We start from the raw sequence: 14,173 nt of genomic DNA, 5'->3' as shown, positions 1-14,173 counted from the left end.
TTATTTTAACGTCTGTATTTGGGGGGGGGCTTGACCTCTGGTATCACACAGACCATGTGGGCACGCCGCTAGTGGTTACATAATGAGACAGATGACTGCAGATCCGTGTTATATCATAACAAAGATGTCTTGTTCTGCTGACACACCAGGGAGGCTGCTGACTCGGCAGAAAAAAAAAAAAAAAAAACAAAACTACCTCCCGGCTACAGAATTATAGACGGATTCAATCAGGAACGCAACCGTTTACGCACGCTGTGTTTTCTCTTCGCGAAGCCATTTCGGTTTTTGGTTTCGCGAAGTCGCCTCTCCCCACTCTTCCCCGCCGGCCTCCAAAAAGAGGCTCTGCTGGACCACCAGGTTCTGCAACAGGTTTATTCCAGGTCATCGGACTGATGGCCTGAAAATAAAATTGTTCCGCTAATACTAGATAGCGTGTCCTTGCACACTGGGTATCGCTTGTTCCGTACGGAATATCATGTCCCTGTACCCGAACATACCTCAACAGATCCTTTTTAAGTCCTAAAAACACATATTGCACTTGTTGACCCCACGGGTCACCTCTTGTCAAGGCAGAAGGCCGCCCACATCGATCTTGGATTTGCCCAAGTTCCTAGTCGCTAAAAGGCAGTTTTTCCTTGTCCCTGATGCCAAAGCTTAAGATTCAAAACTCAAGACAGTGTTTATACAGATATGAATGAAATCTTGATTTGATTTTGTACTTCACCATAATTTCCTGCTATATATTTGTTTGTCAAAAGGCTTTGCGTTGCTAAGGTTGTTCAACGATACATTCACCGGAGGGCATTGTAGAGTTCACTTCCAAGTTTAGTTTCAGACCATTCACAATTGTACTTTACTTTACTTTGTTGCTATACATGTTTGATGCTTTTGTTTAACCGTCTAAAGGCTCATTTATGCTCACATTTCATAAGTAAAAAGGTATGTCAGTTTCTAAATTACAGCGATTGTCAAGCAATCCATCCATTCGAGGGCAGTGTTCTGTTTCTGTGCCCAAGTTCTTTTTTGGACAATCACAAACATGGCGGCGGTGGAGGAGCTGGTGACAATGTAGATTCTAAGAAACAGGTGCAAAAAGAGGTTACGCAGTGGACAGCAACGGTCTGAGCGGCCATTAAAAATATGGCAGCACGTTGACGGATAATTCTTCTTCCCGGTTCTACCGACTCCATGTCGGTAGAACTTCTTGTTCTCTGTTCCTTTCGCTGGTCACACTTGAGCATACAAGATTGCCCCCCCCCCTTATGACTTCCCTTGCTCCGTTTGCTACGTTAGGCATCTACAAGTTCCTCCAGAAATATGCAGAATTACACATGAAATTAATGGACAAGATGGACAAAAAGCTCAATCCAAATGGGACTTTGCCAGTTGAGCATAAATGAGCCTTAAGTGTAAGTCTAAGGATTGTTAATTAACAGATGGGTCCCTGGTCTACACTGTTAATGATTTAATTTTCCTAAAATACCCTGGAAATGTATAGAGAATTCAGAAAAAGTACTTCAAAATACTAGAAAGCACTTGATATAAGCAAACTTTGAATGGGAAAAAAAATACTGGAATGTCTCGAAAAAAAAACTAAATCTGTTAAGAATTAGATGAATAATAGAAAAACACTGCAGGAAAAAAAGGAGAGAAAAAAATTAAAAAAATCTCAAGAAATGATCTGAAAACCAGAAAAAAATAAGGGGTCCCAGGGTTATAAAAAATTCTAGAAAAATCACCCACATGAACAAGTGTAAAATATAGAAACGTTTTCAGTGCTGAGATGGTTTGACAAGTTCACAAATAGTTACGGGTTAAAGAATCAAATGGAGTGACAGACTACAAAGTGTGCGCAAAGAGAAAAAAGAAATTGATCCCGGTCGGTCTTTTCCAGTGCTCCCAGAGGATTTTGAGAGATCATTTAAGTTGTGCGACATTCAGTTCCGTTGGCTCTAAAGGGGTCAGCAACATCCTTTACCTGAAGTCCTGACAGTTTAGAGAGAAACCTTGTCCGGGGTTTGCGGTTCTCAGAGTTCAACAAAACCCTACGTACAGTAAACTTGATCCTGCTTCATAGTTGCTCTTGCTAGGTCTTCCCAGTTTGACATTGAAGTTGACATATAATCGGCATCTTGATGGAATCGCAATGGCATAATTCACAATAGAGTGACTCCCAAGTTTTCTTAAACTCAAGCTGTTGTTGGGCCATGGACAGTGATGTTCAAAATTGTTGTGGAACCTTGGTCCTACAAAACCAGACCCATGATAGCTTGTTTCCTTTTGTTCCAAGATCAACTTGGGACCCATTTAAAGAGTCTCTTCAGTGCGCGTGGCATCCTTTGTTTCTTGGATAGAAGCAATGTCAATGTCCCTTAAACCTGTCTTTGCTCAGTCCCCAACGCTATTGCTAATGCTAATGCTAATGCTAACACCATCAACAAGGAGTTTTCTTGAAAGCAAATGTGTACAGAGAAAAAGGTATTGACAGCATGGATGCGCAGTGGTTAGCGCTTCTGCCTCATAGCAAAAAGGAGCCTGGTTCAATTCCCGTAGCGGTTTGCATGCTCTTCCCCGTGTCTGCGTGGGTTTCACCGGTTTCCTCCCACAAAGACGTGGCGGGAAAAAAAGACGTGAACGAGTAACTGGTCGTTTGTTGCCCTGCGATCTGTCCAGGGTGAAATCTAAGTGTAAGGTAGATAAGCGGTAGATAATGAATGAAGAAATAGAAAAAAAACAACCATTGAACATGCTGACGTATGACGTATGTTGCCCAAAACCCTATTGGCGCAAGACAATTGCAAAATCAAGTCACCATGGTAACTGAGTAGGAGGTGGACCTGTCTAGTCTTTGACAGTGGGCAATTTTTTTAACCCCATAATTTTGGTTGAATCCACGACAGAAGGTTGCCGTTCCAGAGAAAAGGAAGGAATTGTGATTCCAGCCTGAAGATCCGGTTTTCTCTCTCACCAGAGATTATAATCCCCATTCAATGAGTCGAATGATTCATGACAGTAACTTGTTTTAACCGCTTTACTTTCTTGTTCCTGTGCCGCTTCATCCAGGAGATGACGAGCTCCTTTCAAACAGTTTCTTTCAATCAGAAGAATGCGTTGTTTACTCCAACTGTGAGCGAGTTGAACTTTGGCCGCACCTCAACAAACGACATAGTGCTTGAGGTATTTTGTGAATTTCTAGGGGGGAGAAAAATGGGATTGTTCTGGAACTGAAGTGAAACTAAGATTCAATTCGACATCAAGATAACTGTGACCTTCGACCATGAAGAGGAGATGGTGGGTTTTAGAGCGGACTTGAAACCGCTGTTCCGCCGAGTTCCACCACTGCGTCACTGCAGGTCACAACTTGGTGCAGGGTACATGGCGACGGTACTGTCTCTGAGGTACAACTACCCTACCTCAGAGTAGGAGTCAAAATTTGTCTTGGAACTGAGGTCCAAGGTTCCTAGTTGCGATGCTGCCCCGATGTACAGTCGACCCGAGAAGATTCTAGAAACTGCTAAAAGTTCCTCCTGTGAGAAAGCGGTTATTGTCGAGGGTGGAAAGACTGATTCATAGATGTGCATCAAAAGGACAGTACCCTACTTCAGTGCCCTACCCAAAAGGACTTGTATGGTTCCACTGGAACTCATGTGATGTAGGTGCTTGGTTGAACTCATTAATCATGCCCCTTACCAGATACTTTTTTTAAATCTATTTTGGTCACTGGTCAGCCAGAAATGGAGTGACTAAGAGGTCCAAGCTCTTCTGGCCTGCTATGCCACATAGGGGTTTCCAGGGCTTGCAGCAGATCATACACAGTTTGGCACTAATAAGTATGGCGTTAGCTAACGCTACAATTTGCCACATGGCAAAGCAGCACAGGGAGAAAAAAATAACATCTTAATCCATCTGATAGTCCATGTTATTATTCCAGCCGCACAGAACATGGACCCTGCGGCAACTGGGCTATCCATATCGTCCCTGTCTGCTTCCTGATTTTTGCGGTGGTTTGTTCTTTTAGGTACAAGGTGCATGTCGCAGACACTTGCATCACATCAGTCTTTACCGTGGTCCCTAACCCAGACCCTTACTTCTGGGCATGCAAAGGCTCCGCCAGAGAATAGGGGCTCCTGGAACCAAATTTGAGCCACAAGTTTGAGGGGGCCGTGCGACACAGGGGGTTATAGCAGTCGTCCTTGCAACCGAACAATCATCCTGGTTCGATTCCCGCGCTCCTCCAAGCCAGTCGGAGTCTTGTTGAGCAAGACACTGAACCTCTGACTGCTACCCTGGCGCTGCTCCTTAGCAGCCTTCTGCATTGTGGTCCATCCATGATGGGCGGTCAAATTTTGCAGAAGTTGTGTTCTATGTATAACTGAATGCGACAATAAAGCTTTATCTTTCTTTTTCTCTTAACCGCCCCAACGAGGTTATCCAAACACAGGGCGTTCTTTATAACTCCACTAATACTCATCTGTCTGAGACAGAGCTAAAGAGGCTCTGATGAAAAAAAAAGTATAGGCATGGTGCCATCTTTTGGGTCTTGGAAATCCAAAAGCAGAAAGCACACAAGAGGGTATGTCCAATCACAATCGGCAAACTCCTTTAGATTAGTTCTGCAATTCAGGTTTTATTTTCCTCTCATGACACGAGAGCAGGGGGGACGGGGTCTTTCTGCTTTGGTTAGTGGACTTTCAAGACACTCTCGGTCTTCTCGTGTCCAAGATTTCAAGTTCTTACATGAAACTGTCCTGACAGCTGTGCCGAGACCCTGTAGACAGAAAGGACGGGTGTTTGTAATCCCTCTCCCTGCAGCTTTGGATAGTGAACCTACTTTGGCACCTACCAACCCCTGGCAGAGAGGGTGGTTGGTCAAAGAACTCTGGGTCACTCGGACTGAGACTCGGTTATCGGGAAAAGGAGAAAAGCATCATTCAGGGATTTATTTTTTGGTTTGTTTGGTTTTGTCAATGACACTGCCAGGAACACACACACAAATGCTAAATGAATGAACAACTACGGGTCCAAATGCTAAATGAATGAACAACTACAGGTCCCGCAAAGCTGACGTTACAATAGCTCTTTTTCGAATTTGCGGGAGAGCCAATTAGATTAAAAGTAGTTATTGCAGAGTAAAAAAAAAAAAGGAAAGAACACAAACCCGAATAGCTAGCAATGGTAAGAGGCTCGCTGTCATGGTTTTACAAATGCTGATGTCCTTTGGAAAAGTCTGGGAGTCAAATATCACAGCCAGCAGAACCGTTTCTTAGAATACTACTTGAAAACAAAAAGACAAGATCTAGAAGTAAAAATTTGAAGTCTGCATGAAAACATGTACATGCAAAGTCCAATTTATGCTTCATGCTCAATCTGTTGATGGACGGAGCCATTTGTTATTTGGTGTCAAGTCTTGTATGCTCCAACAAGTCATGGGGACGGTACTGCACTGTATGCTCACCTGCAACAAGGGAAACAAACATAGAGAAAGAAGACTATGTCGTGCATATGCCAATATATACAGAGGAACCTTGACTTGTACTTCAATTTTTTGCTTCGTGAGACGAGCCGAGGTCTGAGTTTGGAGTGAGTGGGATGAGCATTTGACACAGATGTGCCCGCCGCTGTCCGTGAAGTGGCGTTTAAAAAAAGGCCGACGCACTGCCCGACACTAGATAGCCCAAACTCGTCGAAAAACATGAATGAACTGCACGTTGTCGACTTGTCAACTCATCCATGAAGGGATGGAGAAGTTGTTGTCATGAGATACGGTAACGGAGAGCATCATCTGTGAGAAAGCAGGAGACATTTAGGGTGATTTGGTGCAGCAGACGGCGGGAACGTCAAGGACAAGACATCAGAAGAGCCAATTGTGGACGGTTTGATGGTTTTAAAAAGAGGAGCGGCAATTACTCCGTCGCTTAATGAAGTTTGGCAATAACGTGTAGCAAAGAGCGCACGTTAGGTTTAGCAATTCATTGTAGCATTAAGTGTGTAGCCAGTAAGTTCAATTAAGTGATAGAGCGAATAATGAAACACTCTTTGTCCAATCTTCGTAACCCAATTCATTTCTTTACATTCTCTTTTATTATGTGATATTATTTTCATATACGTTATGTATTATCTATGAAGTACATTTTTCTTACAACAAATCTACAGAGTAGATTCAACTTATTTTAATGGGGAAATTTAATTTGATTTGAGAACAAACTAAAATGGTAAGTCAAAGTATTGCTGTATCGTCTCCAGAGCTGCCTCTTTCTTAACATGTACATTATCATCAGCCATCGCCATGTTTGTTTTTAAACGTGGAACTATTGCTTAACATCCATGCCGATGTAAAGCGTGCATTGGAATGACATTGTCAGTGACGTTTGGCAACATTTGAAACAGACATCCCTATTTTAAATAGCGTTAGCATAAATAACGTTACGCCCTTCGGCCTTTTTACTTCTACGCGCAGGAAATCAAATCACACAATAAACCAAATATAGAATAGATCTTTGTTTATAGTTCTAAATGCGGAGCCTCCTCAGCATGGTGTATCCAGCCAATAGCAGCGGAGACAGGGGGAACACGCCTGCACAGCATCTACACATGTGTGTGTTCATGTGCACGAGTGTACACGTGTGTGTTGATCAAATGGCCTCCTTCTTCTCCATCCATCCCCTCCTTCCTTTTTTTCTCCCAGGAGTTAACTATTTGTGGTGCAGGATGTAAAAACGGCCTTTAATGAAAAGGGTCCTACGATTCCGGGGGCGAAGGAACTCTTTTTTTTTTTTTTTTAGGAATACGAAATAAAATACGATTCTGTGAAAAAATAAAGAAATAAAAAAATTAAAAATTGCAGTGCTGCGGGTCTGTCGGGTCGCTGCTAATCACAGCGAATCACTTTGAGAAAGACAGCCTTGCAGTGTCTGCAGTGTTTATGTAACACCACAGCAGGAGAGCTGAGGATCCCCTCCCCACACACACACACACACACACACACACACCTACACACACTCGCACCCTCTGGGATTCAGCTAATTACAAAAGACGTTCTGTTATTGCAGAAAAGTGAGAATCCACCACGTTCACAGTTTGAATTTAATGCCTGCCCTCTGCTTGGAAACACTAACTCTGTGTGTTTGTGTGTGTGTGTGTGTGTGTGTGTGTGTGTGCGCACATTGATGGCCAGCAAACGGCCGCAAACAGACCGGGATCAACCACAGCCATGCAGCCCACAGCGCTCCGTGTCGCGTATTTATGAGAAGTTACAGAAAAATCTTGATGTTCAACATTAAGGACATTTAAGAAAATAAGACAAATAAAAAAAATTCCTCTATGAAACATCATAACTCGCTGTCAGTTAACGTGCAGTGACGCTGATTGAAAACACAAACAGGGGGCTGCCTGGGGCCTCAGCAGATATAAAAACTTATTTAAATAAGAATGCATGGCTGCTGTTGCTGTATTTAAGTTGTGTTTTTTTTACATTTTAAGTAAATCCACAACGGGAATCTCGCCATCCAATCCACAGACGATGGCACGTCACATGAAAAGTAAAACGGGTGACATACTCGGAAGATATAAAAATAGGCGATCGCCTCAAAAGATTTGTCAAAAAGTTATTGTCGTTGTTTTCCAGTAATTATAAGTTCGTGTTTTGTGAAAAGCGGTAGAAAATAAAAGCCTTAAACGGCTCCAAGGCAGAGACTAGTTCTAGTGACTCGTCATAACGCATATCGGATTTAACGTTTTTACATTTTTTCGGATCAGATGCGCAAGCGTGACAGGAATCCGGCTAAACTTTCATCACCAATTCACACACACCAATGGCAGTGCCCTAACTGCACTGTCTTCTTCCGGGAATCGAACCGACAACCTTCTGAGCCACAAATGATACTTAGCGATATTGTCATTCAACGTTATTTCCTGTAAGAGCTACAAGCATAAATAAAAAAGTGGGGGCGACACTCGAATTCTAAAGGTTGGCAGGTTTCGATTCTTGACTCTTCATGCAAGACAGGTCAGCACCTAGCATAGCGGCTCTGCCTTGCAAGTGTGTGTGTGAATGAAATCTAGATAGAGCGCTTGGAAACGGTAGAAAGTTGCATAGAAGTGGAGACTGTTCACACAAACTAACACCAATAATGATAAAAAGTTTCATTTCTGCTGAGCCAAAGTCACACACACTTCATCACAACTGGCTTCTGAGTATTTAGTGGTGTCACATATACAACTCGTAAGACTACCGCGTAAAACAAAGGTAATATTTATGATAATATTTCTTTATCTCTAACACAACATGGTGCAGTTTGGTCTGTATTATTTCCCCAGAGCATCTTTTGTCACTGACAACAACGGGAGCCCATGTTGCTCGGTTGAGAATTTTGATCCGGTTACCATGGTAACAGCCTCAAGCAGCCCACGGTATGATGGTAAATTCCTAACAAACAGGATGTAAAGGTCGGCGTGACCAGAACTGGCTGCGCAGGATGTAAATAATCGTCCAATTCTGTGTATGCTCAGTAATGTCTCCCCCTTCAGGCGGGACGAGAAACAGCGAGTTGGAGTTCGTCGTCGTCGCCGACGACCACGGCAAGAAATACGGTCCCGCCACGCGACCAGGAGGCGCCAGGAGGGGGTCGGAGGTGTCGGAAGAAGAGGAGGAGTGAGAGCCGAAGCCGGGTCTTACCTTTCCTGGCTGTCATGGTCCAAAGCTGCTGCTCGGATGAAGGCTCTCCTCGCTCTGGATCTCTCATCCGCTCTCTGCCTCCCACTCAGCAACATCTCCCCCCCACCACCGCCACCACCACCACCACCCCGACTCTCAACCCTCCTCCCCTCCAACGTCCCCAACTGCCTGCCTGACGGCACGGCAGCCAAGCTCTCGCATCCTCCCCCTTCCCTTCTTCCTCCTCCCGGGAGGTTTCATCTTAGAGAGCCGAAGGGATTCCGTAAAGGAAATGTTACTTCCTGGTTCACGCGGCACTGCAGGTAAACTACAAAAAAAAAAAAAAAAAAAAAATGCCATGATTTATTTAAATGATAAACATGTTATCTAAAGGTTCGGAATAAAAAAAAAAAAACAACCCTTGAAAGATGCCTGTAAAATTACTTTACGTTGAATTATATAGAAACGGGCTACAAATGACTTTGATAAATAAATTAGCGAGCAATAAACTTTAATAGAAAAATCTCAAACTTTTTCCAGAAATATTCCCGAAAAAAAATCAAGAACTTTTACGAAATTAAATAAAAATGATGATATGATATTTAATAATAATTAGTAATAAATAAATATAATACATTATAATAATTATATTATATTATAATAATTATTATAATTATAATACATTAATATAATACACAATAATACATTAGAAAGTATTATTACTATAGTTATATAACATAAAATACATCATCCTTTTAAAGTATATTTACTAGATTAAACAACGCAATCAATAATAAGTAGATAATTTTCTAATTATCATAGAATTATATAAAATTTCCAAAACTGGAGAATTACAAAATAAATATATATATATATATATATATATATATATATATAAGTTGAATTTAGCTCCTAAATTTGAGCTCAGGTGAAATAAAACTCAAAGTACCTGAAAACTAATAGTCTCTAATAGCGACAAGTCGTTGAGGTTGTTTCTTGATTAAATGAATCAGAGGATGGTCAGGGTAACTGAAATCGCTGCACCTTTGGATTAACCTCTACTGGACTACAAATCAAAACAAGTCACTGTCAACATCCTGAATTTCATGTTCACGTGGCCGTGCAAGAGAAAGACACTGAAACGTGACGGACGATGCCCGAAAACCGTCGACCGATGTCGCGACCGAAAATAGAAATGAACTGTCAGCGGATGCAGGACCAAAAAGACACACAAAAAAATGCAAAAATCCCAAACAAAAACAAGACGGACGGGGAGGGTCTTCGCAGCGCTTACCTGAGCTGGACGACGAGATTGTGTTCCCGGATCTTTGGACTTCATCGAACCTACTGAAGATTACATTCAACCTGGGGAAATCGTAAAGCGAACGAAGACGTGAGACATCTGGCTGAGGTGATAAAATAAAAGGGAGGGTGACGCGGTATGGTTCGTACCGTGACGGCGGCAGGTTCTTCTTGCTGAGGTCGGCCCTCACCCGCTCTCCCACGTGCCTGTAGATTTCCACCAGGCAGTTGATCGCCCCGTCTCTCACCTGTGCGACATTTAATAAAAAAAAAAATGACCATTTGAAACAGTCCGGATCCTGGCTCGTGGGGTGTGATACTCCGTTTGGCCCCTAGGGGGCAGTAAAGTGGGTATAGCTACAGCGGTCCTCTTTTATTTTGATCTCTGAGATTTCTTCGTTTTAATTTGAATGACCAAATTGCTGAATAATTACTTAAAATTTAGCAAAAAAAATTGACAAAAAAATTATTCACAAGATGTTAGTGGTGAACTGGAACAAAAAGGAAACAAAATGAAAAAAAAAAAAAAAATTATTAAAGTATATTTGGAGATGGGAAGAGAGAGTGCACCTGACTTGTTGGGTCCTCCAGGACGTGACATATGTGAGGGACTATTTTGCTGAGGGTCAGCGCCTGGGCTCCGTACCTGCGAGGGGATTAGAAACAAACCGAAACACTGGCTCAGTATTTGATTTGAAAATTAAAACTGAAAACCAACAAAAAATTCATTACTTGAAAACGAAAAAAAAAAAAAATTGGAAAAACAATACGAACCATGAGCCCCTTTCACACTGTAGGAACCTTTTGCGGATCTTATTCAGGAAGTAGGCCATTCTTACATCCATTTGGACAGAATAGGAACCAGGGACTGGGACCCTGAACAATTTTAGTTTTTGGTCTTTTTAATGGTTCCACAGAAACACTGTAGGAACTTTTTTCAGTTCCTCAAATCTTCTCAGGAACTAGATTGATCTATTGTAGATTGGGACCGCATTGGAACCAGGAACACTGAAGCTTAGTTCCGGGAACTATTTTAGCTCCTACTGTGAGACAGGGTCTTTTTACGTTTCCGTAGGAACCAATGTGTCCGGGTGCTGGAACCAGGTGTTGATAAGCCACACCCTTTGCAAGCGGAGCGCCATTTAAAAAAAAAAAAAAAAATTTGGTTACTGATCAGCTGTTTTATTTGGACAAACTGGACAGAACCAGCAAGATTTGGAGCAACAAGGACATCTAAGCCCCTTAATCTTCAATCTTTGTAGTTACTGCTAAGACAATTCATATTTCATTATATTTCTTATTCTTCCTCCTTTCTACTATTATCTATTACTGTTATGTTTTTTACTTGAAACTCTGGCACAACAATTTTCTTCGGGATTAATAAAGTTGTTCTCATGTCATCTCATCTCATCTCATCTTTCCAGTGCTAAATATTTTCTCCAAATAAATACCAAGTTAGCTAATGGCTAATTTCACACAGCAAAGCAGTACTGGTAAAAAATAAAAACACTTCAACCCCTCTGATTATCCATTATTATCCCTGCCATGAAGAACATGAACGCTTCTCCTTGGCGGTTTGTTTTTAGGAGTGTGACGCCTAAAGCTACCCATACATTAGAAGATTTCGGAAAAGACACGTGGGAAACTTATCATCTCGCTAGAGATTTAGCGTTTTAAGAGGCTGAGATTTTACAAAGACTGTGAATATTACACTGTCATTATTTACAAGACTGCAACTGGAATCTTTCAGTATTGTTTCCCCCGGGTATTTGCGGAGCCTTTGCTATTTCAGTCCATTGCTTATCTTTCTCCGCTCGCTCGTGATATGTCGGAGAAATGAGGTGGTTCAAGCCGGGCCGTTCCGCCCACAGCTCCACCACCCGCTCCTCTTTCTGGACGCTACATATTGATAGGGACGTCCATCGCCGTTCCCGTCCATCCATACCACCAACAAATAACGTCTTTGCTGCCAATACCACTCTGTTGATTGTCTACCAGGTTACCTGTTTTGTTGATTGTTGTTGATTGCGTTGCATCGCCGCAAAGACTGAAAGACTTGCAATAAAACCAAACATTTTGATTGATATTGTATGCTCAAGACTGAAAAGACTGATCAGATTGCCCGCTTATGAGATGACAGGACTGCAACTCCAGTAAGACTCCGCATTTTTTAATCCTCATTATCTGTGTAAGTCACATCGGTGAATCGGTGAGAATAAAAAACTAAAAGGCTCCCCTGGAGGAGGGGAGGTTCCAGCAACAAAAGTGGATCTGGGCGGTTCCTTTCAGTCCAAAAGCGAGTCCAGTAATGCTTTCTGGAAAAGCTATAAATATGTAAAGGAGTTAATGCATCTCATTTAAGACATGGAAGCGGCAGACTCACCTGTTGAGGGTGGCGATGAGGCAAAGGCAGACTCCCTCTCTGGTGCGGTGGTTCTTGTGCTTGAAGCCCCCCAGCATTCTGTCCCACATGTACTGAAATGTGTACAGACATGTTGACGCTGTTGCACAGGACGGGGAAACCAGGGCAGTCAAAGTCGTGCATCTTTACCTGCGGCGTGGTAGCCTGTTCCATGATCTTCAATAGGAGGGCCTGATCCTGCTCCCGCACTTGGTCTTTGGCATCTCCCAATCGATCGATAAGGCTGGGCAGAACTGAGAGACGGGGACAAGGATGTACAGACACACACACACACACACACACACACGTGTGCTCAATCCAGAATGTTGTTAAATCAGCGCATCAGAAGCTCTGCTTATATTCACCGGAGGAGCGAAATTCATTTTTGGCTGGTGACTCTAATGCTAAGAACGAGTTATCGAATGATCCCATAAAAAAAACGTTAAAAATGGACATTAAATCCAGAAAAATACAAGAAAACAAATGAATCAATAAACATTAGAAAAATAACTGGATAAATAAACGAGTAAATACATTTTGAATACATATACAAATAAATGAATTAAATGCCCTAAAACAGGCAAGAATGGACATTGCAATCCAAACAAATACAGAAAATAAATAAATCCTTTTTTGAATAACTGAATGAACGAATTACAAATAAATATACAGATATGCATTCGAATTACTGAATCGATAAAATTCAAATAAATATACAAATAAATACAGTGCCTTAAAAAAAATTGACCTTATATTGAAAACATTAAATCCAGGAATTAAACTAGAAAATTAATAAATAAAAAAAGCATTTAAATAACCAAATAATTACATTTTAAATCAATATATAAAGAATTAAATGAAAAAAAAAAATTAAATCAGATTGGTTTCAAAGGAACCCCAATGGAGCACAAATGCGCCAGAGGTGATCGGGAAGACAAAGAAGAGGGGCTCCTACCTGTTCCCACCTGGGCCCTGAAGCGCTCCTGCAGCCTCGTCACCAAGGCTGATAAGAGGTCCAAACCGAGCAGCGCCACCTGAAGGATGCAAAGACGAAATTTATTTATATAAATATATATTTGTGACGCAACACGTAAAAAACGTAACTACGTGACGATCTGCACCCCAATGTTACCAGACGCCAGGTTGTCAATTAATGTTCAAAAGAAAGGATAATGAACTGGTACGTGTTCCCTGAAAATATAAAGAATAAAGTATAAAAACTAAAAATGTGGAATTATAGCCTCCAAATGCAATGTTTTACCTTTTAATCCCCCGGTTAATTTTATTCGAGTCATGAAATCAACACCGCTACACTGCTGCCATCTAGTGGCGCCTAGGTCACCCTACAACAGCTTTTCCACAAGTTCAAACCGGGTTATTTCTCCCTTTTATTAAGAAAATAAAGCAGCAGAGGTCTGTTGTGTTTTTGGTATTATTTTCAGGATAACATATGAGTGCGCTGCGACGGTTATGATGACACGCTGCACAGGGAGGGGGTAGACTAGCCTTTACACGAGGCGACACGATAGCTTTTCGCACGTTGCCTCTTCGAGAATTTTCCGACCTCAAAACGCCGGAGGAAATATATTAAAACCACAAAGTCCGGAGCAGCCAGTCCAACCCCCTCTCCGGAGACAGATGGCTGCAGTTTATCTGAAACCCCGAAAATCCAGCACACACATACACACACACACACACGCGCGCACGCTACCCAAAGCTAAATCTCGTGGGCCGAAATCCCCCATCCCCCCCATTATCTCTTGTCACTGGAACCCCACGGTCACCCATCAGCTGCAGAAGACATTTAAGATTATATA

At 42.0% G+C, this 14,173-nt stretch overlaps 1 protein-coding gene across 1 annotated transcript in view; it reads right to left on the bottom strand.

Annotated features, from left to right (window-relative positions):
• clasp1a (cytoplasmic linker associated protein 1a) overlaps window positions 1-14,173 on the bottom strand; it is a 93,609-nt gene that overhangs the window by 58,515 nt on the left and 20,921 nt on the right. Inside the window, exons 3-8 of the mRNA XM_086147762.1 lie at window positions 13,312-13,390; window positions 12,507-12,610; window positions 12,339-12,430; window positions 10,526-10,601; window positions 10,106-10,203; window positions 9,948-10,018 (exon numbers count right to left, since the gene is read on the bottom strand). Of these exons, the coding sequence (XP_086003888.1) occupies window positions 9,948-10,018; window positions 10,106-10,203; window positions 10,526-10,601; window positions 12,339-12,430; window positions 12,507-12,610; window positions 13,312-13,390 (520 nt within the window). The remainder of the gene's footprint in view (window positions 1-9,947; window positions 10,019-10,105; window positions 10,204-10,525; window positions 10,602-12,338; window positions 12,431-12,506; window positions 12,611-13,311; window positions 13,391-14,173) is intronic.

This window comes from Fistularia commersonii, chromosome 6, assembly GCF_037954325.1.
Source record: "Fistularia commersonii isolate RoL2024-O1a breed Wild chromosome 6, RoL_Fcom_v1.0, whole genome shotgun sequence".
Lineage (NCBI taxonomy): Eukaryota > Metazoa > Chordata > Actinopteri > Syngnathiformes > Fistulariidae > Fistularia > Fistularia commersonii.
The sequence above is the reverse complement of the archived record's forward strand: the minus strand, read 5'-3'. Positions and strand labels throughout refer to the sequence as shown.